At 46.2% G+C, this 24,796-nt stretch overlaps 1 protein-coding gene across 5 annotated transcripts in view; it reads left to right on the plus strand.

Annotated features, from left to right (window-relative positions):
• HIVEP3 (HIVEP zinc finger 3) overlaps nt 1–24,796 on the plus strand; it is a 149,812-nt gene that overhangs the window by 63,065 nt on the left and 61,951 nt on the right. For 4 of the 5 annotated variants that reach the window (XM_048500501.1, XM_048500502.1, XM_048500504.1 and 1 more), the window contains 3 exons: nt 13,438–13,516; nt 15,111–15,178; nt 18,199–23,793. In XM_048500501.1, the coding sequence (XP_048356458.1) occupies nt 18,760–23,793 (5,034 nt within the window). In that variant the 5' untranslated portion in view covers nt 13,438–13,516; nt 15,111–15,178; nt 18,199–18,759. Of the gene's footprint in view, nt 1–13,254; nt 13,517–15,110; nt 15,179–18,198; nt 23,794–24,796 lie in introns of those variants that run through there. The other variant, XM_048500500.1, reaches the window with a different exon arrangement.

Here is a 24,796-nt window from a genome sequence, read left to right on the forward strand (position 1 = left end):
TCCGTTGGGATCATTTTTTCGCCATGCCAGTTGGCTTCTACCGTACGGGGCCAGCCTGTGGCAGGGAAAGGAGATCCCAGTTGTCATAATTTTTTTTTCAAAAATCCACTAAGCAGCAATTTGCAGTGAATAAAATGCAGTACCTGCGTTAACACCACTGACATCTCCTTCTGGACCCTGAAGGTCATTAGCAACTTTCAGAATCGAGGGAGGAATCTGGGGCCTGTTAGCACATTGCGTATTTCTTTCGGTCTTGGGGCAGAGAGACCTATTAACTTTAATATTTTATAGCGATGCCTCATTGCCTTCCTTGTGGAGGATGAGTCACAGGAACCCAGAAGCCTTTTGGGCCGTTTAACCTCTTTAGTGTATTTAAAGGGAGGCATTAAATCTTACAGATTGAAGGATTCGGGGGCAGGAAAAAATCCACTTTCAGTTTCGGCACACACGGGCCTCTGGCTGGCTTAGGTACTGGGATTAGTCACTGGGCGACAGGGCTTTGGAGTCAGATCTGCTCACATCAACAGGGCTGTTGTTTGTGGTGTCTGTGGCTCTGTGGCAGAGCACCAGCTGTGCGCACAGAAGGCCCTAGGTTCAATCCCCGACATCTCTGCTTCAAAAAAGCGCTGCCTGTGTGGTGATCTGTATATGTGATGCTTTAATGTGAGGTAAATAATGCTCCCTGGGGCAATTTTGGCTCAGGAAAATTGCAGGCATAAGGGAGGGAGAGGAGGCCTCTCCTCCCTTCATCAATGAAGTCATGCCAACACAGACGGAACAATCCAGATACAAATATAACCACGGTGACCTTGGCCAAAGTTAAATGGTAGTCAGAAAGACCTAAATAACAAATTTTATGTAACGTAACAAATGCCTCACCGAGCTTCAACTATAAACCATAAGATAGCATGTAGAAAAAACCAACCTGCGTGTAGTACACTGTACTACAAATAAATTACAACTAATGAGGACTCCACACAGAGTTGGGAGGAAAACAAAGCCTTAATTATAAGCATATACAAAATTTATTTGGGGGACAGGTTCCGTGCAAGGCACTTGTTACAATTAGAGACGGAGTCTCTTGCAGTCCGCAGTGCCTTTGCAATTGGGAAATTATCCGCTTGCAATATAAAAGGACGAACATCAGTACAGTTCTGTGCAAACTTAAATGCTGTCAAATAATGTATCAGTACGATCACTCCAAATGGGTACACGGTTTCACAGAAATGGCTTCATTCTCCTTGCGTGCCTTAGTCTCGATTGAGCAACTGCAGTGCTTTAAGAAGCAGTTCCCTCACCGCAGTTGTGGGTAGGATTGTCAAACTACTGTTCCCCGGGGAGAAGTTGGGGGCAGGGGGCAATGCTGGCAACCTTTAATAACTTTTATTTTACTTTATTGTTAAGATTTTATCAAATCATTTACATAAATCTTATAGTACACATAATCATCACCAAAATATGTCATATCTGAATAAAGTATCATAACAAACAATAGGATATTGTTTAACTAAACAATAATTTAAAACAAACAGTTCTACTGACACTACTATAAACTCCATCTTTTTTCCTTAAAATGATCTCAGAATAATCTATTCTGTTATGTAGTTCTTTATTTCACAGTATTATATTAGCTATTACCGGTATTTCAATACTCTATAGATAAAACATGTACATCTTTGTTTCTCTTAACATATTCCACCCATAAATTCCAATTCATCTTATACATTTCAAAGGGTAAATTGCATATTTGATAACTTATTCTATCAATTGTATGCAGTTGTTGTACTTTCTGTTTCCAATCTTCAATCACTTTTAGTTTAAACCAGAAGTGACACAGAGGGAGGAACCCTCTAGCATTTTTCAGAAACTCTTTCTTTCTTTCTTTCTTTCTTTCTTTCTTTCTTTCTTTCTTTCTTTCTTTCTTTCTTTCTTTCTTTCTTTCTTTCTTTCTTTCTTTCTTTCTTTCTTTCTTTCTTTCTTTCTTTCTCTTTCTTTCTTTCTTTCTTTCTTTCTTTCTTTCTTTCTTTCTTTCTTTCTTTCTTTCTTTCTTTCTTTCTTTCTTTCTTTCTTTCTCTCTCTCTCTCTCTCTCTCCCTCCCTCCCTCCCTCCCTCCCTCTCTCTCTCTCTCTCTCTCTCTCTCTCTCTCTCTCTCTCTCTTTCTTTCTGTCTCTCTCTCTCTGTCTCCCTCTCTCTCTCTCTCTTTCTCTTTTCCTGTATGGTTGGTTAAAAAACGTATAGTTTTGGCCCTACATGACATTAGCTCTGCTGATTCTAGCAAGAATTTTGAATTGCCAACAAACACTATTTCTAAATTATCCAATCTCGGGTTTCAAAGTGAACCTTTCTAGGATAAGGGAGAGCTAGGCAGCAGTAGGTGAGATTGTATCATACAGTCAGTTGTAAGATTATAATCATAGCTGAAAAGTGAGACAGTCTTGTATTTGGCGTGGATTCTGGTTCATGTTTGCTAATATAAATTTGTGAAATGGCTGGGGATGCTACTGGCTCTCTGCCTTTAATTCTCAACTGTACAACAGGAAAATCCTTGACTTATTTTTCAAACTTCAGACTTTTCAGTTTGTAAAACATATTTTTCCCAAGAAAGAAAGAAAGAAAGAAAGAAAGAAAGAAAGAAAGAAAGAAAGAAAGAAAGAAAGAAAGAAAGAAAGAAAGAAAGATGGATAGATGGATAGATGGATAGATGGATAGATGGATAGATGGATAGATGGATAGATGGATAGATGGATAGATGGAGATAGCCAACATGTCAATTATATGGACTGGAGATCCAGCACCAGAAAAATAACTTGGTAGGGTTGGATTTATTTATTTGTTCAAAATGCCTAGTGGTCTGATCCTCCGAGGGGTTCAAAATGCACATTTAACCATATTTTTAACCCCATGCAGGAAAACCTGCTGGGAGGAGGACTACAATGCAGACTTTCCTACTCATCACTTTTCCTGTTCCCAGGTCCAGCTTCCCCAGATGTTTTTCTCTTTTTCGGTCAACCCCCGCCCAAAGTTCCCGATGTGTGTTTATCATATAATCAGTCTCTAAATGGCATGAATAACACAGACATTCTTAGTGAATTCCTGTGTATTCAGTGGAATGAACCATGAAAGGATGGTCTGTGCTTTCCCCGCAGAGAGCATAAATTATTTAAATTTATTTATTCATTATGGTGCTTCAAAGCAATTGAAGACAGTGATGTGTGAGTCCGCTTAAAATTTATTTGCAGCTGTAATAAAATTACTCAGGTGTCTCTGCTGTATATGTTCTCTGTTAGGATAGTATTACAAATCCTCTGTTGTCTGCTCAGAGACCTGCTGTGTAGACTCAAGTGTAGGGAAGCCAAACTTGGCAGAGGGCAGCCATCACCTGCAAGAGACCCAGTTTACTGTGACCGTCTCAGTTGTAAAATAGTTTTTTGTTCTGTCTGTTCGCCAAAGTCCCTGATTCCTAGTGATATAAATTGTAGTTCAACTTTTATAGATCTGAAGTAGAAAATTCCAACCTATTAGAGTTACTGACCAGACAGATAGATGAATGCTAGCATTGAAGAGACCTGAGTTGAAGCCCAGTGTGGTGTAGTGGTTAAAGGTGTTGGACTTTTATTTTAGAGATCTGGGTTCAAATTCTCACTGTTGCCAGTTACTGACTCTCAGTATAATATTCCTTGCAGAGTGGTTGTTAAATGAAATACAAGAGGGGAGGATGATGTTGCGAGATTGTTTCAGACCTCCAAGTGAGGTATAAATAAATAAAATACAATGGCAAGCTAATGTGGCCTCAGTTTGCCTCAGGGCTGTTTAGGAAAAGGAAAGGGGGCTTAACGCTTCAACTACTACTCAGGATTCAAACTGGATTGAATCCTGTACTTCTTCCCCAGTCTGCTGCTAGCCTCTCAGAGAGCGTGATACATGGAATGCATAGATGGAGTGATACATGGAATGCATGGAGAACATGATACATGGAATGCATTTTTTTTGGAATGCATAGATTTTTAAAAATTGAAAATGGTAATCAACCAGGAGAACTGGATTGGAATCGTAAAGTGAAGAGGAAGTTGAAGGGTTAAACCCAATCTCCTTTCTCTGCATGGTTCTACAGCACTCTGAGCCTATATTTTTTTAGATGGTCAGACCTGAATGGCCCAGGCTGGTGTAATCTCATCAGATCTCCAAAGCCAAGCAGGGTCTTGTACTAAGATGGGAGACCACCAAGGAATACCAATGTTGCTATACAGAGGAAAGCAATGGCAATACCACTCTATTCTGCATTGGTCAAACTTCACCTGGAATACTGTGTCCAGTTTTGGGCATTTCAAGAAGGATATTAACAAGTTGGAACGGGTCCAGAGGAGGGAGGCTAAAATGGTAAAAGGTCTGAATTCCATGCCCTATGACCGTGATGGCGAATCTTTGGCACTCCAGATGTTATGGACTACAATTCCCATCAGTCCCTGCCAACATGGCCAACATCTGGAGTGCCAAAGGTTCGCCACCACTGCCCTATGAGGAGCAGCTTAGGGAACTGGGTATGTTTAGCCTGGAGAAGAGAAGGTTAAGGGGTGATATGATAGCCATGTTTAAATATTTTAAGAGGTGTCATGTTTTCTGCTGCTCCAGAGACAAAGACAAGTAGTAATGGATTCAAGGTACAGGAAAAGAGATTCCCACCAAAACATTAGGAAGAACTTCTTGACAGCCAGGGCTGTTTGACAGTGGAATTCACTGCCTCAGAGTGTGGTGGAGTCTCCTTCTTTGTGGGATTTTAATCAGAGGCTGGATGGCCATCTGCCAAGGGTGCTTTGATTGTGTGTTCCCTTCACGGCAGGGAGATGGCCCTTGTGGTCTCTCCCAACTCTATGATTCAAACCACTATTAGATCTGATTAATGCAGCTTTGACTCTCGAAAACCTATAACCTGAAAACCTTGTTGGTCTGTAAGGTGCTAGTGGACTCGAATCTAATTGTCTTTGGTTGGTGTGTGAGAGGAGATTTTGACTCATTGTGACCACGTTTCTGATTTTTTAAAAAAAGGTTTGAAGGGTGAGAGTCCAGAAGGGCAAACATCCTATCTTTCTCTGTGCCTTTTCTGTCTTATTGTGTGTCCTGTTCTATCCAAATCGAAGCGATTGGGAGCAGTCGCCCCAAAGATGCTATACATAAAATGTAGCCACACATGATGTTTGGATTCTGGCATCAGGGCATGTCAGGTCACTGCAGGGATTCAGAGCTGCCTCCTGCAGTAAAGGATTGCAGGAACTCTGATTTGCCGCTCAAGAATACCAACTGTTGTTTTTCTTGAGTCACCGCATACAAAAATAGAGAAGTGAGGCTATAACGAGGTAGCTGGCCTGCTATTTAAAGCCACTGCCACAGGGAAATAGCTGCACAGGTCTTTCTGTTGTGGCAGAAATGGGCTGCAATTTTTTTTCCCTCCCCACTTTGTTTTCCTTATTACGGTTTTGCAAACTGCTTGGACAAGTGGCCGTTCACTTAATTGGAGGAGCATTTTATATTTTAACTTTCAATGTGGCTGATTGTCCCCTAAAGTCAGAGCTGAAACCACCTATTTAGCAACAAGAGCTTGCAGTTATATTGGTCCAGTTTTGTTTGCTGACTGTTACCACTGGCCGTGTTTTTGCCACGTTCATATCGTACCTTAATTCCAAAGTGTTCAGGGTTCTACGTTATATTGTCACAACAAATCTGGAAGGTAAGTCAGACTGAGATAACGTATAATAGGGTGCCCAAGGGCACCCAAGGATCTTTCAGGGCAGAGTGGAGATTTGAACCTCAGTTTCTTGGTGTAATAGTTAAAGTGTTGGGCTAGGATAGGATCTGGAAAACCCAGGTTCGAACCCCCGTTCTGAAATGAAAGATTCGCTAGGTGACCTAGGACCAGTCACAGTCTGTAAGTCTACCTCGCAGTCTACCTCACGGAGTGGTCATGGTGAAGATAAAACGGATAAGGGGAGAATGATGAGGGAGAAAATGTTCTCTTAGGGAGAAAAACTGGGCATAAATATCTCAGAAAGACCCTGATTTGGCTCTGAAACCACTACACTGTGCTGCCTCACAAAGGTTCTAAGCAACCGTTTCTGGCAATTCAAATAAATTTGGATTCAGTGGCAAAGGTTGAAAACACACTTTGCTTCAACAACACCCTTGAATAAAATGAAAACCAGAATAAAAGTCAGACATAGAACCAAACTGTACATATTGCTGCTGTCCTCCCTCAAAATCCCTCAGAAATACTTTAGTCCTGAAGGCCAGGAATGAAGCTACTTTCCTAACAAGATGCATTCTTTCTTCATTCAGAGATTTAATTATCTTCTAGAAACCTTGCAGAGGATAACAGTAACTCAGGCAACAGATCCTGGTGAAATTTTAGCAAGGAGTTGGGGGAAGGGAGATTAGGAACAAAATAGAGGTTTGCTTGGGAGAGGTTCTGGAAAACAGAGATTTTTGGAGCATCTTCTCAGGGTCTTTGTGAGGATAAAATGGTGGGGCAGGATAGAGAACATATACACCGCCCTCAGCTTTTTGGAAAATGCTACCCAGTACACTTTTTATCCATCTTGTTCCATCTTAAGTTGATATACATGGGTCTCACCTATTGTATCTTCACAATAAACCTGTGAGGAAGGTGAGACTGAGAAAAATGTGAATACTTGAAGCAGAGTGAAGATGTGGAACCTCCATCTCCCAAAATCTATATTGGCGCTCCATTGTGTTACTTAGCATTTGCATGGTGCTATATTGGACTCGCATATTTCAGCACTTTTAAAGTCCCCAGAAGCTTGATTGGGTTTGGGATGATGGGATGGGGGGAGGCAGGAGCCCATTCTCCCCCCCACACTGTCACCCTTTAATGGACTTTTAAGAATGCCTTTCCCCATAGCTGCTGTGCAATTGCAGGAAAGGCAAGTTGGGTCTGAACCCTACTCATCAAAAACATAATGTGTACGTTGGCCTTGAGTTAGGGGTCTGTCAACCAGTGGGGCAGTGTACTGGGAGAAAAATTAAAAAGAAAAATTATCTAGAGCAGGGGTCTGTAACCTGCGGCTCTCCAGATGTTCATGGACTACAAATCCCAAATTGGCCATGGTGGCAGGGGCTGATGGGATTTGAAGTCTATGAACATCTGGAGAGCCGCAGGTTGCAGACCCCTGCTCTAGAGGAAGTTCTTACCTTAGAGCTGCTAGCAATTCCTAGAGCTACCTGGAAGGGACAAAGGTTAGTCTAGGAATTGCTGGAAACTCTATGGTAAAATGCGGGCCAGGAACTAGGCTTGGGGAATCGCCTGACTTCAGTTGAGCTTTGCAGCTCTACCTTGAGTAAATTTTAGTCCGCCCGTTTGAAGTTTGAGTTAAGCAGACAAACCATAGGATTGTATGGATCCTTATGTTCTGTTTCAGAACATAAGAATCCACACTGTCCCATGGTTTGAGCAACGTGCAAAAGCTACCAGCCTTTCTCCCCAGACTAATTAATCAAAGCAGTTTGCCTCTGTCATATTTTTAAAGCACACTCCTTCACAGACAAGCACATCACCACCCTACCTTACCCGCTTTTCTTCTATCAGTAACTTCAAATACCCATCGTGTCTAGTTCTGGTTTGTCAGATTGCACCAGATTTTCTGTGGGTGAAGGGAGGTCCGGGACCCTCTCTGGCAACCAAAAAGCGATGGTGGCAATGGTGTGGCCAGGACCAGCCTTTGAAGGAGAAGCCAGGGACCTAGCTCGCAGGCTCATAAAGGTTGTCCCAAGGGCAAGCTATTATTACCAAGCCTTGTGGAGCACAGTGGGTTGGGTTGCTAGCTCCAGCTGGGGAAATTCCTGAAGATTAGGGGACAATCTGTGGAGGGCAGAGTTTGGGCAGGGGCAGGAGATCAGCTACGCGACCCCATTGCATCTGTCCCTGAAGTTTCCATTTGCCTCCGGCGACCCGCTGTCCGTATTTTAGAGAGCAATTGTAATTCCACACAGGCTCCTGGCCCCCACCTGTAGGTTGTCAACTCTGACACAGGAATTTACTTCTGAGTACGTACGAGTTGGATTTCCTCCTTTGTATTTGAAAGAAGTGACAAAATTGCCGAATGTGTAATTTTTTAAAGTATGCATTACCACCTAAAGGAGGGCTTTGTAAGACCATGAAGTCTAGGGTATACGTGCCTAGACTAGATCCTGAGAGCCATTTGGGTTAAAGCTATGTAGTTCAGGGACAGTACGCTGCTTGGTGAGGCCAAGCAGAATAGCTGGTACGACCCAATCCTGTGACTTTGGCCTCATTGTGATGACTGCTGCTTCAATCTGACCTTCGTGACTCCTTCTCTTTGACAGCGGAAGGGGCCACCCTGTTCCAGTGTATGATTTGGAACCTGGCAAACGCCCCAGAAATGCCACTGAAAAAGCTGCCACTGTGTTCAACAAAGGCTTCAAGCCAAACAGAATCCGTGATGTTCTTCTGAAGCATCCCTCGCTGTGAAAGGTGTTGGCTCTTTGGAAAATGAAACGGGCATAAAGAGTGGGGAGATTTTTCAAGCAACCGCCCGCTGTTCGGAAGAACATGAAAGCAGGCTGTGGTGTCTCGTAGCAATTTGGAGGCACCCGTGCTGCAACGCGGCAATGTGTGCAAACTCTCCTGACCTGGTGAGCGATCGCAGACACAGGGAAGTTGGTTCTGAGAAGGAGACGCTTGTGAATTAATGAGAGCAGGGATGGGAAAAGCTGACCTTTTGACTCCCGTGGGAATCAGATCTGGCTGCTAAATGAGGAGTAATACAATTGTTTAACTGTGGTTGTAATTTGATTTTGCTGGAATGGAGAGACGTCGGCATTGTGGTCTTTTGTTTTTCCATTTGCAATTGGCAGTTCTTTCCAACATCTCTGAAACTGCTTATGCTCCTTGGGCCTCAGCCATTTGCCCTGCTGATGGATAAATGTCCCTTCTCCATTGCCCATCTTGGCATGGTGAACACTGTTGGGGCAGCATGACTGTATCCTGCTACCTATGGAGCATCTAGTTAGCAATGCAGCCTGTGTTCAGTGCTTAGAACATAAGAACATAAGAACTAGCCTGCTGGATCAGACCAGAGTCCTCCTAGTCCAGCATTCTGCTACTCACAGTGGCCCACCAGGTGCCTTTGGGAGCTCACATGCAGGAGGTGAAAGCAATGGCCTTCTGAAGTCCTGAAGAATGCTTCACTGAAGTCCTGTACACATGATGTTAGGCATGTTGAAATCAACATGTTCCAGATGAAGGCAGGCACATGTGTTCCTATGACTATTGACTCCTGGCCACTGAATCTACGTGCATAGGTTTTTTGCTGGCCTTGTGGCCATAATAAGCTATTCAGTTAGATTCGATACGTGTATAGGTTTCCTCCCTGCAGCATTTTCAGATGTTCCCAGGCACAGGAAGGGAATGTATGCATGTATACTTCCTGCATGTGTAGATGCCAGGTTCATGAGCCATCTCTTGCACCCAGGGAGTGGATGAGCCCTGTGCTCTCCTAGACATGTCGATTTCAGAACACATAATGCCCTATGTAGTGGCCTCATGTATGATGGTGGTGAGATTCAGGGCTGTCAGTGGTCACCTTAGACCAGTGGGGGTGAACCTATGGCACTCCAGATGTTCATGGACTACAATTCCCATCAGCCTCTGCCAGCATGGCCAATGGTGGGGGGGGGGGGGGGTGGGGGGGGGGGGGGGTGGGGGGGGGGGGGGGTGGGGGGGGGGGGGGGTGGGGGGGGGGGGGGGTGGGGGGGGGGGGGGGTGGGGGGGGGGGGGGGTGGGGGGGGGGGGGGGTGGGGGGGGGGGGGGGTGGGGGGGGGGGGGGGTGGGGGGGGGGGGGGGTGGGGGGGGGGGGGGGTGGGGGGGGGGGGGGGTGGGGGGGGGGGGGGGGGGGGGGGGGGGGGGGTGGGGGGGGGGGGGGGTCGGTTGGGTGGGGGGTGGGGGGGGGGGGGTGGGGGTGGGGGGGTGGTTGGGGGGGGGGGGTGGGGGGGGGGGGGGGGGGGGGGGGGGGGGGGGGGGGGGGGGGTGGGGGGGGGGGTGGGGGGGGGGTGGGGGGGGGGTGGATTCATTCATTCATTCATTCATTCATTCATTCATTCATTCATTCATTCATTCATTCATTCATTCATTCATTCATTCATTCATTCATTCATTCATTCATTCATTCATTCATTCATTCATTCATTCATTTATTTCATTTGATAGGCCAGCCTTCCACATGTGGGCTCAGGACAGCGCACAACATCATCAACAGCAATAAATGCAATAAAGAGCCAGTGTGGTTTAGTGGTTAAGAGCAGGTGGGTTCTAATCTGGAAAACCAGGTTTGATTCCCCACTCCGCCACCTAAGTGGCAGAGGCTTATCAGGTGAACCAGATGTGTTTCCACACTCCTACCTTCCTGCTGTGTGACCTTGGGCTAGTCACAGTTCTTTGGAACTCTCTCAGCCCCTCCTACCTCACAAGGTGTGCGTTGTGGGGAGAGGAAGGGAGAGGAGCTTGCAAGTCACCTTAAGTCTCCTTACAGGAGAGAAAAGTGGGGTATGAATCCAAACTCTTCTTCTTGTAAACTTATGAACGGCAGTTTATGAATTGTAGTTTTTCTCCCAGTTCTTTGCAGCCGTTTTGTGTCTTCCTGTTTTGCGTTGGGTAGCGGTGCCAATCTCCTTGCCCCTCTCCTGTGCCAGCTCACTTGTTTTGTGAGAAACTGCAAGGGGGCGAACATCCAAAACTGAGAGAGGCCAGGATCCCAGACCTGTTTTCTGCCTTGCCCCCAGTTCTCTAGTTATCAGCGGGTCCCTGATAGAAGCTTGATGATGCCAACTGTAAACACTGGGCTCTGATGCTATAAATTGCAATTTAGTACTTCTTGAGAATTAAAAATAGGAAATGGTAGAGAAAGGAACCTTGGAGCATTTACGCACAGACTTTCCGGCAAAACGTTTGGGTCATTATTTATAAACTTTTTGTTATTTATAGTCTGCCTTTCTCACAGGAGCTCAAGGCGGATTACACAAACAAAATGGTACCTGATAAATTAAGATTTTGGGACTGTAGATGTCTCGATCCAACCGGATAAACACTGAATTTGTTTTGTAATTTGGGAAATGTTTTAATTTGTTATTTGTTGTAATGCATTTTAAAGCTGTAAGCGTTACTGAGCCTGCAGTGGGCAAGGTGGGATATAAAATCCAATAAAGCACTAGGGCAGCACTTGAAACATTTTCAAATCGACACAATCAACGTCTGTCAGATTCAGAAGGAGGCCCTGCTGGGATACGCACAAATCCTAAGCCAATACATTATAATGTCCTAGGCCTCTGGGTGAGGCTCGAATTGCAATGAAACAACCACCACCAGCTTAACTAAGCTTTGGGATGCTACAGCTAAATTAAGCTTTGGGAGCACTAGTGGTGTAGTGGTTAAGAGCAGATGTACTCTAATCTGGAGGAACTGGGTTTGATTCCCCAGTCCTCCACCTGAGTGGCAGAGGCTTATCTGGTGAATTCAGATTAGCCTGTGCACTCCAACACATGCCAGCTGGTTGACCTTGGGCTCTTCTGAGTTCTCTCAATCTACCTCACAGGGTGTTTGTTGTGAGGGGGGAAGGGAAAGGAGTTTGTAAGCTCCTTTGCGTCTCCTTACAGGAGAGAAGGGGGATATAAATCCAACTCCTCCTCCTCCTCCCTGTCCTCCTCCTCCAACTGGCACCTGTCATATCAAACAAAATTTAGTAGTAGAATTCATGAGCCTCCAGAGGTAGACCATTTTAACTGTGCCTCCATGCGGGGTTCTGGAGCCACATTCACCTTGGCTTGACATAGGTAGTGGTCAGGCTTTGGTTCCAGCCCTGAAACCAAACATTCCCTCAAAGTCTCAGTGCAAAATATTAAGTCCAGGGTGTGAGCGCTTTCATGTATCGTGCCCATCACTATTTGGGAGAGGTTCCAGGCTGTGCTTGTATCCATTGTACACATTGGGAGAGGTGAGGAAAGGAATTAGAGTTATCTTCCTTGGCTTCATGGCCCAATTATTTGCTCGCTAAGTTTATCTCTCAACCTGTGGAAGACATCCTTACAGCGAAAAGCTGAGGCCGCCAGAACCTTAGCATTGAACATGCCTCAAAACTCTTTGTGGCATCTGGAAGGCCAACTCCAGACAATTTTGTAAAGGCCTGTACTACAATAGGGATACTGTTTTAACCAATCTCATTTGAGGATGCTTCTCAAGGTCAGAGGATTAGACCGAAATGTGCTTCATTATTTATTCAGAAGCGTTTGGTTTTTGTCCTTCCCTCTCGTTTCTTTGTTCCTGGCAAGTGGGAGGAGACTTAAAAGGCCACTTTGTCATTTTAGTGAGGCCATAAAAGAAATTTGGTGGCTGTTTCCATTTTATTTTGCTCAGGTTTTTATTGCCACTTTCTTAATTGATTCCGCTTTATTTCTTAATGTGACAAAACGGGATGGGTTTGGGAGATGGAATCTCAATTTAAATGTGTTCCCTATCTTCCTTTTGTCATCACAATTCTCAGCAGCCCCCCACCCCACCCCTTTTTAATTCTACAAGGTGTTTTGCATGAAGGTAACAAAAAAACCCTCTTGCATGCACACAAGCCCTGTTCACAAGTTACAATGAATGCTAGTCCAATCCATGTACAGTGTACACATGATTATTCTTTATATGTGCACTGAATAATTCACACATGTTCAATTCATGAACAACTGAACATGTGATTTAAATCCCACAATTATCTAGGTACTGGTCCCCAGTTTTATTTGTAAAGTGAAATTGTGTTGGCACTTTCATACAGATGGATGTATGCACATACATGCAAGATCGGGTTGCCAGCCTCCATATGGGGCTTAAAGATCCAGATGTGTTTCCATACTCCTACATTCCTGCTGGGCGACCTTGGCCTACTCACCATTCAGAACTCTCTAAGGCCCACCTTCCTCACAAGGTGTCTGTTGTCGGGATAGGAAGGGAAAGGAGTTGGTAAGCCACCTTGAGTCTCTTACAGGAGAGAAAGGTGGGGTATAATCCAAACTCCTCCTCCTCCTCCTCCTCCTCCTGTAAGGAGACTCAAGGCAGCCTACAAATTCATTTCCTTTCTTCTCTCCACAACAGACATTTTGTGAGGGAGGTGGGGCTGAGAGAGTTCTGAATGAACTGTGACTAGCTCAAGATCATCTAGCAGGAATGTAGGAGTGGGGGAAACAAATCTAGTTCACCAGACAAGACTCGGCCACTTGTATGGAGGAGTGGGGAATCAAACTTGCTCAGTCCAAGTCTGAGCATGACTTCTGTTACCAGGTGAGGTGTTTGACTCTGCCAACACAGTTGAAGCTATTATTTTTTTAAAAAAAATGTTTCTCAGATGCTAACGTTGTGATGTTGTTCTTGTTTAGGTTGAACTGATCCCTGGACGAATAAATAAATAAAGAAAAAGAAGAAACACCATTGGAGTCACAGAAAATCAGCATCATTGTAAGTATTCCCGGATCTATACCTAATAAGTTTTCCCAACAATGTATTATGGATTTTTTGGTTTGTGATTGAACTATATATTACACAAACATATTGAAAGGATTAATGTTCTATATAGTGGCTTTTTCATATGAACTTACATCTGTGTGTGGGATGCTAAGACTGGGAAGTCATTGTTCCTTTCATTGTGGACCATTTCTATAGAAGATGGTTTTATTTGCTGGGACAGGGCATTGCCCAGTCCTCAAGGAGCAACACTGAGATGCTAAGAAGATTAGATTCTCCTGGCAGCTCATGTCTTAACTTCTCCACAATTGCTTTATGGATTATGGCTTTGAAGATGGCACCTTTTCGATTAGGGTTCCCAATGCTGCCTAAGCAACTGCTGACAAATGGGGTGTGTGTGTGTGAAGGTAAAGTTTGAGGAGGACATGATGTTGCCTCCAGGTCACACTCTAGGCTACCTCCCCTAGTTTCTGTAGTCTTTACCATAGAGCCTGGGGAAATTTCTGGAGCATCACTATGTACACAGGCCATTCCACCCGACTTTTCAATGTCTTGACTGGAGGAATGGAGCCTGGTAATTCCCCACCTGGGGGCGGGGTGGTATTCAGTAGATGACAAGACAGGATGGGCAGTAATCCCTTCCTCAGTCTTACTTGTGTCTTTTCCTCCCAACAACACTTTAAAAAACTGTGTTGCTGTGTAACTACTCCAGCAAATGATTGCCAACCCCCAGGTGTTGCCTGGAAATCTCCCAGAAATACAACTGATCTCCAGATAACCAGTTCCCTTAGATAAAATGGCTGCTTTGGAAGGTGGATTTATGGCGTTATGCCCTGTTGAGCTACCTACACAGATCCTACCCTCCACAAACCTCCAAGAATTTCCTGACTTGGAGTTGACAGCCATATGAGTCCAGCACCATTAGTAGCATGGCTCTTATTTCCTTCATCCTGCAAGGCATATAGGACAAATTCTTCTCTGTCCCTTCCCCAGCTGCTCTGAGCATGTCAAAGGGCCAGTTTATGGTGAACACAAACATGAGACACTTGACGAACCAAGTTGATATGTAGACCTTTAAGATATCTTTTCTCTCTTGTTCCAGTATAATGCTAGGAAGCATAATGGGCTTGCTTAGCACACGGGATTCTCAGACACGAATGCAAATGTGAATCACTCCCTGGACTGAAAACCCCCCACCTGCAATACAATGCACTCAATCACACCTTTGCATAGCAAGTTCCACCCAAACACTTACTGATTGGTTCCCCACCCGGGGACATGACAATTTTATGCCCCACTAAAACATCCCTTCTCACTGGACACAGTGTGAAACAGACTTTTCTCTGTGACACACCTCTGAAGATGCCAGCCACAGATGCAGGCGAAACGTTAGGAACAAGACCCACCAGACCACGGCCACACAGCCCAGAAAACCCACCACAACCAACTCAGAAACAAACTTACTCCTGTTATTTTCCTTTGGCAAGTATTTTTAGCATGACTTGCATGATCATGGCGGCCTGGTCCATTTGCAAATGGTTTGCACTCTGTTGAGTCCTTGGCCCATCTGAGTCTTCTGTTTCTATAGAAACGATGGGGTTGGAGACATCCCAGTGGAGTGAACATCAGAGACAGATCACTACGAGCTGGATGAAGGTTAGTCGCTGTTTGCAGAAATGGCTGGAAATAATCTTTTGCATTTGCTGACTATCGGGTTAAACTTTCCACCCTCTTACTTGAGGTGGGGTTATCAGTTTCTCCCCCTTGAACACACGAAGCTGCCTGACTCTAGCCTTGTTCACATGTAATAATCAATTCATGTACATTCTGCATTTACATACACCTATGTGTAAGAGCCAGTGCACGTTCACTTTTCAAATGAAACTAAGAACCAGTGCCTGGATAAATGTGGGGTTTAAATCACATATCGGAGTGAACATGTTTTGAATATAACATGATGATTATTGCCTGTAAAATTCTTGCTTGTATAAAGAAAATCAGTTGTCTGATTGTATGTGCGTAAGAGTGTTCCAGTAGGGTGTTCCAGTAGCATTTTCTTCTTACGTTTCTCCTGACATTTCACCTGCATCTGTGGCTGGCATCTTCACAGGATCATAGATCAGTGATGGCGAACCTATGGCACGGGTGCCAGAGGTGGCACTCGTAGCCCTCTCTGTGGGCACGCAAACACAGAGTTCGTCATGTGGGGGTGGAAAATCCCACACACACATCTAGGCTGCCCTGGGCCACTGAGCATGATTTGCACGCATTGCAGTGAGTAGGGAGGACTTGGCTGGCGGGCCTGGTGCCTGTGCTACAGGTGGCTGCTGCCTGGGGGAGGGGGGCGTGCTGAGGAGGCAGAGATGCTAGAGAGGCACAAAGTGGTGCGCGTGGGAGTTGCTGGAGTCTACAGCAGACTGGCCCCTTCTCGAGTGGGTGGGGTGGAGGAAGAGGGAGCCAACCGTTTTTTTCTAAACTAAAACCTCAGCATTCAGGTTAAATTGCCGGGTTGGCACTTTGTGATAAATAAGTGGGGTTTGGGTTTCAGTTTGGGCATTCGGTCTCAAAAAGGTTCGCCATCCCTGTCATAGATCCTTTGAAGATGCCAGCCACTGATGCAGACAAAATGTCAGGAGAAAATGCTGCTGGAACATGGCCATACAACCTGGAAAACCTATAACACCCTAGTGATTCTGGCTGCGAACACCTTCGACAATGTATGTGCGTTAGTAAACTTATGGAAAGCGCTACTGAAACAAACCCTTGGTCTATCACAGTCAGTTTTATCTGCTCTGACTGGCAGTGACTCTCTAGGAAGATCTTTCGCGTTACATGATCCTTGGTGCTTTAATTGGGGATTGAATCTGGGATCCTTTTGGGGATTGAAACTGGGATCCTTCTGCAGAGGCTTTACTTCTCAACCATTTAGTGTGGCGTAGACCTGCAGGTGGATTGACTCAGTAAAGGAAGCTACGGCCCTCAGTTTGCAAGACCTGAACAGGGCTATTAATGAAAAGATATTATGGAGGATATTGATTCATAGGGTCGCCATAAGTTGGAAGCAACTTGACGGCGCTTAATGCACACAATCCTGTGCACCACATTGGACCAGGGAGACCGTGCCACAAAGAGAAACACATCTTACCATGACATACTTCTGAAGATGCTATAGATGCAGGCAAAAATGCAGGTGAAATGGGGCAAAAACTACCAGACCACACAGTCCAGAAAAACCATAACACCTGGATGAGAAGAGTTGGGACCCAGTTCTATGCACCTCCATAGCTCAGCAGATGGTCTTGAACTAGTTACTCTCAAGGACTTACTTACTTAGACTTAATTCTCCATGTCCAACTGGGCACATTGGCAGTGGGTCAAAAACCCCCACAATTTAGGATGTTTGTGATTCATTTTTTTCCTTCCGATTGGCATTCTCCAAAGAACCACATGATATAGTCACCTTGAAAGGATCTTAGGTACTGATGTTGGCTCAGATGTCTCTCCACCTGAGAGTGACTGCCAGTCCGATGAGACGATGCTGAACTAGATGGACCAATAATCTGACTTGGCATAAGGCGATCCGTTGCACCCTGCAGACCATGCTCAGGAGAAATGGAAGCAGCAAGAGCCTGTAGGCACCTGGTGGGCCACTGCGAGTAGCAGAATGCTGGACTAGATGGACTCTGGTCTGATCCAGCAGGCTAGTTCTTATGTTCTTATGTTCTTAATGGAGATACCTTAATATTGCATAGGAGCCTCTGTTCTGTTTTGTAGATTATATGTTGTTGAAGGTCTTCCCTGTTATTTACTTTCTATTCTTTTGATGCATGCTCCAGACTGGGGTCTGCAACCTGCGGCTCTCCAGATGTTCACGGACTACAATTCCCATCAGCCCCTGCCAGCATGGCCAATTGCTCCAGAAAATGCATCCATGCTCCTTTGCTGGCTGTTAAATCAGGAACCCCCCCCCCCACTGCGTTTTCTCTAAATGATAAATGAAACATGTAACCCATAAAACTGCCCAACGTGGTGCAGCAGCTGCAGAACAAAAGTTGGCTTTACCTTAAATCAAATGCAATAGGTTGTTATGGTGACCGTTTACAGTCACCTTGCTCGTGAGCACCTTTAAGTTTATACTTCTGCTGCTGTATCGATCTGTGCTAGTATTGGTGGGGAGGGCGTTTGTTTTTGAATAAATTCTGGATTGGAGCAGGTAACGAAACTTGAGAATAAGCCAACAAAGCCCTGTTTGCAATGAAAAGCATCCCCGTTTTGACCTTCAGAGGGAAGAGGGACCGTAGCCAGGCATCCTCCATTATGTCTAGACCTTGCTTTAGCAGAGCTCTGCCTCTCTCTAGATTCTGGCTACTAGTCATGAGGTCATTGGAGAGGAGGAAGCAACGGAGTGACTCCCTTCCCCTAGTGACTCTGTCTAGTCATGTTGGAGCAGTGCCCGGCTGCTGCCTCCCTTCCCACTTGATTCCTTCCATAGCAGCTGGAAGCTGTAGGGAGGAGATCCTCAGTTGGATCAAGATCTAAGCACAATGACCTGCCTGCCGCCTTTCCTACCTCTGATGGTCCAATCAGCGACCTCGGGGACCTGCAGCAAACGTCTAGAGGTCGTGCAAACACAAATCATTTTCTGTTTCCCCCCCGCCCCCCCTTGACTGTTACAGGATTGCGAGCAGTAAGTTGCCTAAGATCTGGAAGTACCGAAGTTAGAAGAGCAGGAAAACAAAAGGAGAAACAGACGCCCACCCACCGTTGAGTGCTGTTTTCCAAGCCAAGGCGAGCAGTGATGAGATGAGGATTAGAGAGTCAGGTTTGCAAAGGTTTGCATAAAAGAAGAATAAAAGAGAACCCACGGATGGCTGCTCGTCTTTGAAGGTTCGCCGTTGTCAACCGCGCGAAAATGGCCCGGTTTAAAGCCTCAACCAGGATCGCAAGGCAAATATTCAGACTCAGAGTTTTGGAAACGTTTCCCTCTTCGAAGTAATTTGTCGTGCATTACCAATGTGAACTTTATTGAACCGCAACCCCCTTTCCCCTCCCTCTGGTATCAAATAACAACGAGCGACGCTTGGAATCTCAAGTCAACAACCCTTTCTTGGCATCTGTAGCTTTGTAGCGAATGCAGGCAAGGCGGGAGATACATGGAGGGAACCTCTCTTGTTCATAAATGAAGCCTGCCCATACCTTCCCCAAATAGTCTTTTCCAACTCCCTTGTGAAAAGGTCATGGATCGTGAACAAGGCCAGAAGAGCACAAAGAAGGGTGAGGAAGGTCCGAAGAAAAGGCTGACCAAAGGAGAGGCTTTCCAAGGCTCTGTTTCATCTGCTGCAGGGACATATCCGGGCAGCTCCATTCCTACGCAAGGGTCTCCTCTTCAGGATATTGCATTGCAGCAGCATTTTTCAAGGGAAGAGACCCAGGAGCAAGGACCTCAGGCGCAAGCCAAGCACTCCTCTTTTGAACCCCACGTTACCCAGCTTCCACCACACCCCCTGTCACCCGCATTCATGCCACCCAGGAAACAGGAGCACGTCCTGGAAGGGTCCACGTGGCAGTTAGTTGACCCAGCGAGAGCAGGTACTTCCAGTTCATTTCCGGCAGCTGGGCTTCATTCCAGCGGTGGCCAGCGCTTACCTTCTCACCCCTCCGTCGTTCCGGGAGAAGAGATGCCCCCCGTCCAAAAGGTCTACGGCCCCCGTGCTTCACAGGTCTCCACGAAACAATCCGAAGACGTCCACAAGAAGGAGAAGAAGCCCCAGAAACCCGGCAAATACATTTGCCAGTATTGTAGCCGGCCTTGCGCCAAGCCGAGCGTGCTTCAGAAACACATCCGGTCACACACGGGGGAACGACCGTATCCATGCGTCCCATGTGGCTTTTCCTTCAAAACCAAGAGCAATTTATACAAACACAGGAAGTCTCATGCTCACAGGATCAAAGCTGGGCTGGCATCAGGAACTGGATCAGAGTTGTACCATTCCGGCTTGGAAATGGAGAGGATGGTGGCGGAGGAATTCGAAGAGCCGACTGAAGGAGAGAGCACGGATTCGGAGGAGGAGACTCGGACCACGTCAAGCCACTTGGTAGAACTGTCCCCCCGGCAGAAGCAAACAATGTTGTACGGGGCAGGCAGCCAGGGGTCTAGCCAGGAGAGTGGCTCCTTTTCTCATTCCAGTATGTCTGTGTCATTTGAAGACAGCAGCCAGTTTGTGGAGCCGGTCTCTGAGCACGGCCACAGTCATAGGTCAGAGGAAACTCATACCATCAAGCAGAAGCTCGCTCTCCGGCTAAGTGAAAGGAAAAAGGTGATTGAAGAACAGGCTTTCCTCAGCCCTGGCAGCAAAGGGAGCACCGAATCAGGCTATTTTTCCCGGTCTGAAAGTGCCGAGCAGCAGGTCAGCCCACCCAACACCAACGCAAAATCGTATGCAGAAATTATTTTTGGCAAATGCGGGAGGATCGGCCAGCGGACCGCCATGTTGTCTGCCACCACTGCCCAGGAATTCCCGCCGGTTTCGATGGAGGAGAAAGTGAGCACAGTCCCCTTGTCTGTGCCTAGAACCCAGGTCATCGAGCATATCACCAAGCTGATTACCATTAACGAAGCGGTGGTGGATACCAGTGAAATAGACAGCGTGAAGCCGAGACGCAGTTCGCTGTCCAGACGGAGCAGCATCGAATCGCCGAAGTCCGGCGCGTACCGAGAACCATTTCAGTTGGAAGTTAAACCGGGTAGTCAGCTCGACTCGTCCAAGTCTTTGGCCTCCCATATGGAAAAAATGAAGCCTGAACAATCGCTACTATCGCTCCAGCAATCCCACAGTGCCACAGAGACAGTGCCTCTCCTAAGAAGCCACTCGATGCCTTCTGCAGCATGCACTATGAGTTCCGCGCATCCCTTTCGAGGTAGTTATTCTTTCGATGACCGCATCACAGAATCGGAAGTCTCAAGCCACGGCCAGGTGTCTTCGTCCCATCCTCGGATGCTAAAACGACAGCCCGCCATTGAGCTACCTTTGGGAGTGGAGTACAGTACCGAGGAGGTGAGCACCGCCAGCAAAGAAACGGTTTCTAAACCTGCGGAAGAGCAAGAAACCAAGGAGAGCGAGCAGACCAAAAAGTCCAGAAGGGGCCCCAAAGCAAAAGGGTTCATGTACGAATGTAACGTTTGTGGTGCTCGGTACAAGAAAAAGGATAATTACGAAGCGCACAAAAAATATTATTGTTCAGAACTCCAGGTCTCCAAGCCTCGTTCTTCCACTTCTCATACCTCATCAGAATCGGAGAAAGTGCTTGCGGAATCTGATCCTTGGCCACAGGTGATGCATTATAAGCTGGGAAGCAGTTTAGAGCTTATGCCGCTGAGGAAAAGGCGTAAAGAAAAGAGTCTCGGCGACGACGAAGACCAGCCTTCTTTCGAGTTGACTGAAACTTCCTCATCCAGTGTCGGGCCGGCCAGTCAGTATATTAGCCAGAAATCTACTGATGTGGCCTTGAATCTAACTTCTGAGTCGATCAAGTCACCAGCAGCACCCAGTACATCTGTCCCACTGTCTGGCGTTAGTGTGAGCTTTCACTCTCGGAGCGGGAAACCAGCTTTTAGCATGGAAATCAAGGAGAGGAGAACCACCTCGAAAGAGATCTCGGTAATCCAGCACACGAGCTCCTTTGAGAAGTCTGACTCTATAGAACAGCTAGGCGGCTTGGAAGGAGAAGAAAAGCTCCATTTGCAGTATTCATCTCAGCCTGCAGTTCCTCATGGGCGGCCATCTCATTCCCTGCAGCCAAAGCTTGTCCGTCAACCCAACATCCAAGTCCCTGAGATCCTGGTTACAGAAGAGCCCGACAGGCCTGAGGCCGAAACTGAACCTCCACCTAAAGAGCCAGAAAAAACAGAAGAGTTTCAGTGGCCACAGAGAAGTCAGTCTCTTTCCCAACTTCCTGCGGAGAAACTACCACCCAAGAAAAAGAGGCTCCGGCTAGCAGAAATGGCTCAGTCTTCTGGTGAGTCCAGTTTTGAGTCTGTGAGAAGCCCAAGTCAGGAAAGCAGCATCTCCCATGGCTCCAGCCGGTCGACTTCCTTTGAGCGAGAGGAAGGTGCTTCCCAGCCCGCTGAATCCCTTACAAAACCTCTCGGCATTGGACCACATATGCTAATGGTGCCAAGCCACCATCAACACCCCCACCATTCCCGAGAAATGCGGAGATCCGCGTCTGAGCAAACGCCCAATGTCTCTCACTCCTCCACAATATCCGAGACCCGCAGCAAATCGTTTGACTATGGAAGTCTGTCCTCCTCTCCTGCTTCTGCATCTCGCACCCCAACCACCACCACGGCGCCACCGGAGAGGCGGAAATGTTTCCTGGTTCGGCAGGCGTCCCTAACTAGACATCCGGAGCATGAGCCAGACTCCGCCCCCAAAGGAGGGACGGAGACAGAGGAAGTCTTGCAGCCTTCAAGCAAGTCTTCAGTTGCAAGTTTGCCTTTCCAGCACCCTTCTTCGTCTTCCTCTTCTTCTCATGGAGGCTATGCGAGTGAGAAGGGCCAACCAAAAGACTGCTCTGAGGCCACTTATCCCCATCCCTACACCGAAGCTCTGCAAGTGTTCCATCATCCCACACCTCAGTTCACGCTTCATGAAAAGCAATATGTGGCCCCCCAGATCTCTCTCATGCCATTCCAGCACCTTTTGCCCCATTCAGGAGGACAGTCAGTAGAGCTCTTCTCCAGTCAGGTCATGACGGACATCTTCTCTGGCCCGTACTCCGTTCCACAGATACCTCATTCCATATTTCAGAACCCTCCTCTTCCTCTGCAAGAAGCATTGCTGCACCCAAGCCAACTACATATTACCCCTCCGCTGATGTCACACCCTGCTGACGTGCAACTCCGGCAAAGCCCGCCTCTCATCCCTGTCCACTACCCGGTCTCCCCGCCACTCCCGTCTGCCTTTTTTCTTCCCTTCCAGTCCCAGCTGGCTCTCCAGTTGCCAAGTGAGATTGGAGCCCATTTGCCCCAAATCAAATCCAGCTTATCTCCGCCAATTGGAAGGTCTGCTTTTTCGCCATCGGCAGACTACAGCTCTGAAAACAGGTTACATATTTTGACTCGCCCAGCTAGCTCGTCAGCATCTGTCTGCATATCTCAGTTGGTTGTCCCTGCCCGTTCTGATCCCGTAGTGTCCCTCGTAGTCCCCGTTCGCATTCAGACCAACATGCCGTCCTATGGGAGTGCCATGTACACAACCCTTTCTCAGATCCTGGTCACTCAGTCCCACTGCAGCGCCTCCTCTATCATTCTGCCAAAATTTGATGATTATCAAACAAAGGGGACCTTAGTCTGCACTGCTGATGTTCACGGAATAGGTCTGGATTTGGCACAGATGATCACGGATGAGCAGAGGGCTTTGTTCCAGACTCCCTACTGGAGACTTCCATTGTCCCTGGCTGAAAAAAAAGGTTACATTCCCCTCAGCTCCCCGCCAGAAAGCGTCTTGGGTCTAGAAGTGAGCACGTCAACCATTGGGGGAAGCAAACGGATGCTGTCTCCAGCGGGGAGCTTGGAGCTTACCATGGAAACGCAGCAGCAGAAAAGGGTGAAGGAAGAGGAATTCTCTGAATCGGAAGAGAAGCTGGAAGTGTTGAAGGCCCCTAGTGCAATAGAGGAAGAAAAGAAACAGGACCAAAGGAGAGCCAAGACGGAAACACCACCAAACATGTCCCCCGAACCATCAGAACCAGAGGAAGCCCAGAGGACTTTACGGGCAATATTGTTTCAGCCTGAAGCCCGAGAGGCCTGTGAACACCAGGCTGGCAAACCATTTGGAAACAAGGACTCTCCACAGAGGGTGAAGAGGGAAGATTCCAAAGATCCAGTGGAACTGCCTTCAGCAAACCCTCCAAGTCCAGCTCTTCCCTCCGAGACTGCTCAAAGTTCAAAAAAGACTCAAGAAGGTACAGATGTTAAGAAGGTACTCCAGTTTCCTAGTCTCCATACAACTACGAATGTCAGTTGGTGCTATTTAAATTACACAAAGCCAAATCACATCCAGCAAGTTGACCGAAGGTCCTCGGTGTATTCCAGCTGGTGCGTTAGTTTGTATAATCCCAACCTCCCAGGTATACCCACTAAAGTGGCCCTCTCGCTCCTGTGCTCCAAGCAGAAAGTGAGCAAAGAAACATACACCCTGGCTGCTGCTCCGCTTCCGGAAGCTGGGAGGCTTGTTCCCTCGAGTTCCAGGAATCCCAAAATGTCAGAGGTAAAGAAATTGTCCTTGACTGTTTGTGGGAAAAGATGGAATATGTGTAATATTTTTGAGCACTGGTTTATAGTTAGTTAGTTACTGATAGTATATTAACTATCAGTATATTATACTACCGGTATCAGATATAATTATACAGTATATTAACTAGTATATTATACTATCATAAACTGATAGTATATTAACTAGTTATATAGAAGACAAATGGATTACAGATTTTTAGAAAGAGTGAAAGTTGTAGACTGTATATATCGAACAAAAAAATTAAAAATAGCAGTGTAACGTTAGGGTATATGATTTGACAAAAAAAGGTTAGATGATGAAATGCAAAATATGAGTAGAATATAAAATATTATTCATATCTAAAGTTTATTTTTTCTCTTCATTATCTCCTTTTTAGAAGCAGAGATGAGATATATAGCAAGGGTTTGATGGTTACACTTAAGTTCTGTGTAAGGAAAGTTGGGAGTTTCTCTCTTTTTAAACTGAATCTGAATAAAATTATGTAAAATGTTTTCTTTATATATTCCTGAACAACTGCAATGTGCTGCTGAATCAGTAAAGACTACTATATTGCAAAAAGAAAAGCAAAAAGAGGACTGGTTTATGGAAGTTTGCATCGATAGGCAGACCCTTTATCCAAGGGGCTTTCCAAAGCACTGAATATGGATTGACATTTTGCTGTTGAACAGGACTGTGTACGCATGTCAGTGAAACACTACAAGCAGAAAGAAAACGATCAGATCAAGATTGCTTTTTTGCAGTGTTTTATCACCGTGCAGATTTTGTGGGTTGAAATGAGGACCACTTGTGGGGCTCATTGGGGGGTGGGGTGTTGCATGGTATTTGGAGGCGTTGTGTGCAGGAGGGTGAGTTTAATTGTACATTAACAATACTGCTCCAAAGAAAGTTTAGATTAAGTCAAAACTGTTTTGTGGGATGATACTAACATTTTCTCCAACTTTATGCATGATCTTTCTTTCTTTTTTCCCCTTTCTTC

This window comes from Sphaerodactylus townsendi, linkage group LG06, assembly GCF_021028975.2.
Source record: "Sphaerodactylus townsendi isolate TG3544 linkage group LG06, MPM_Stown_v2.3, whole genome shotgun sequence".
Lineage (NCBI taxonomy): Eukaryota > Metazoa > Chordata > Lepidosauria > Squamata > Sphaerodactylidae > Sphaerodactylus > Sphaerodactylus townsendi.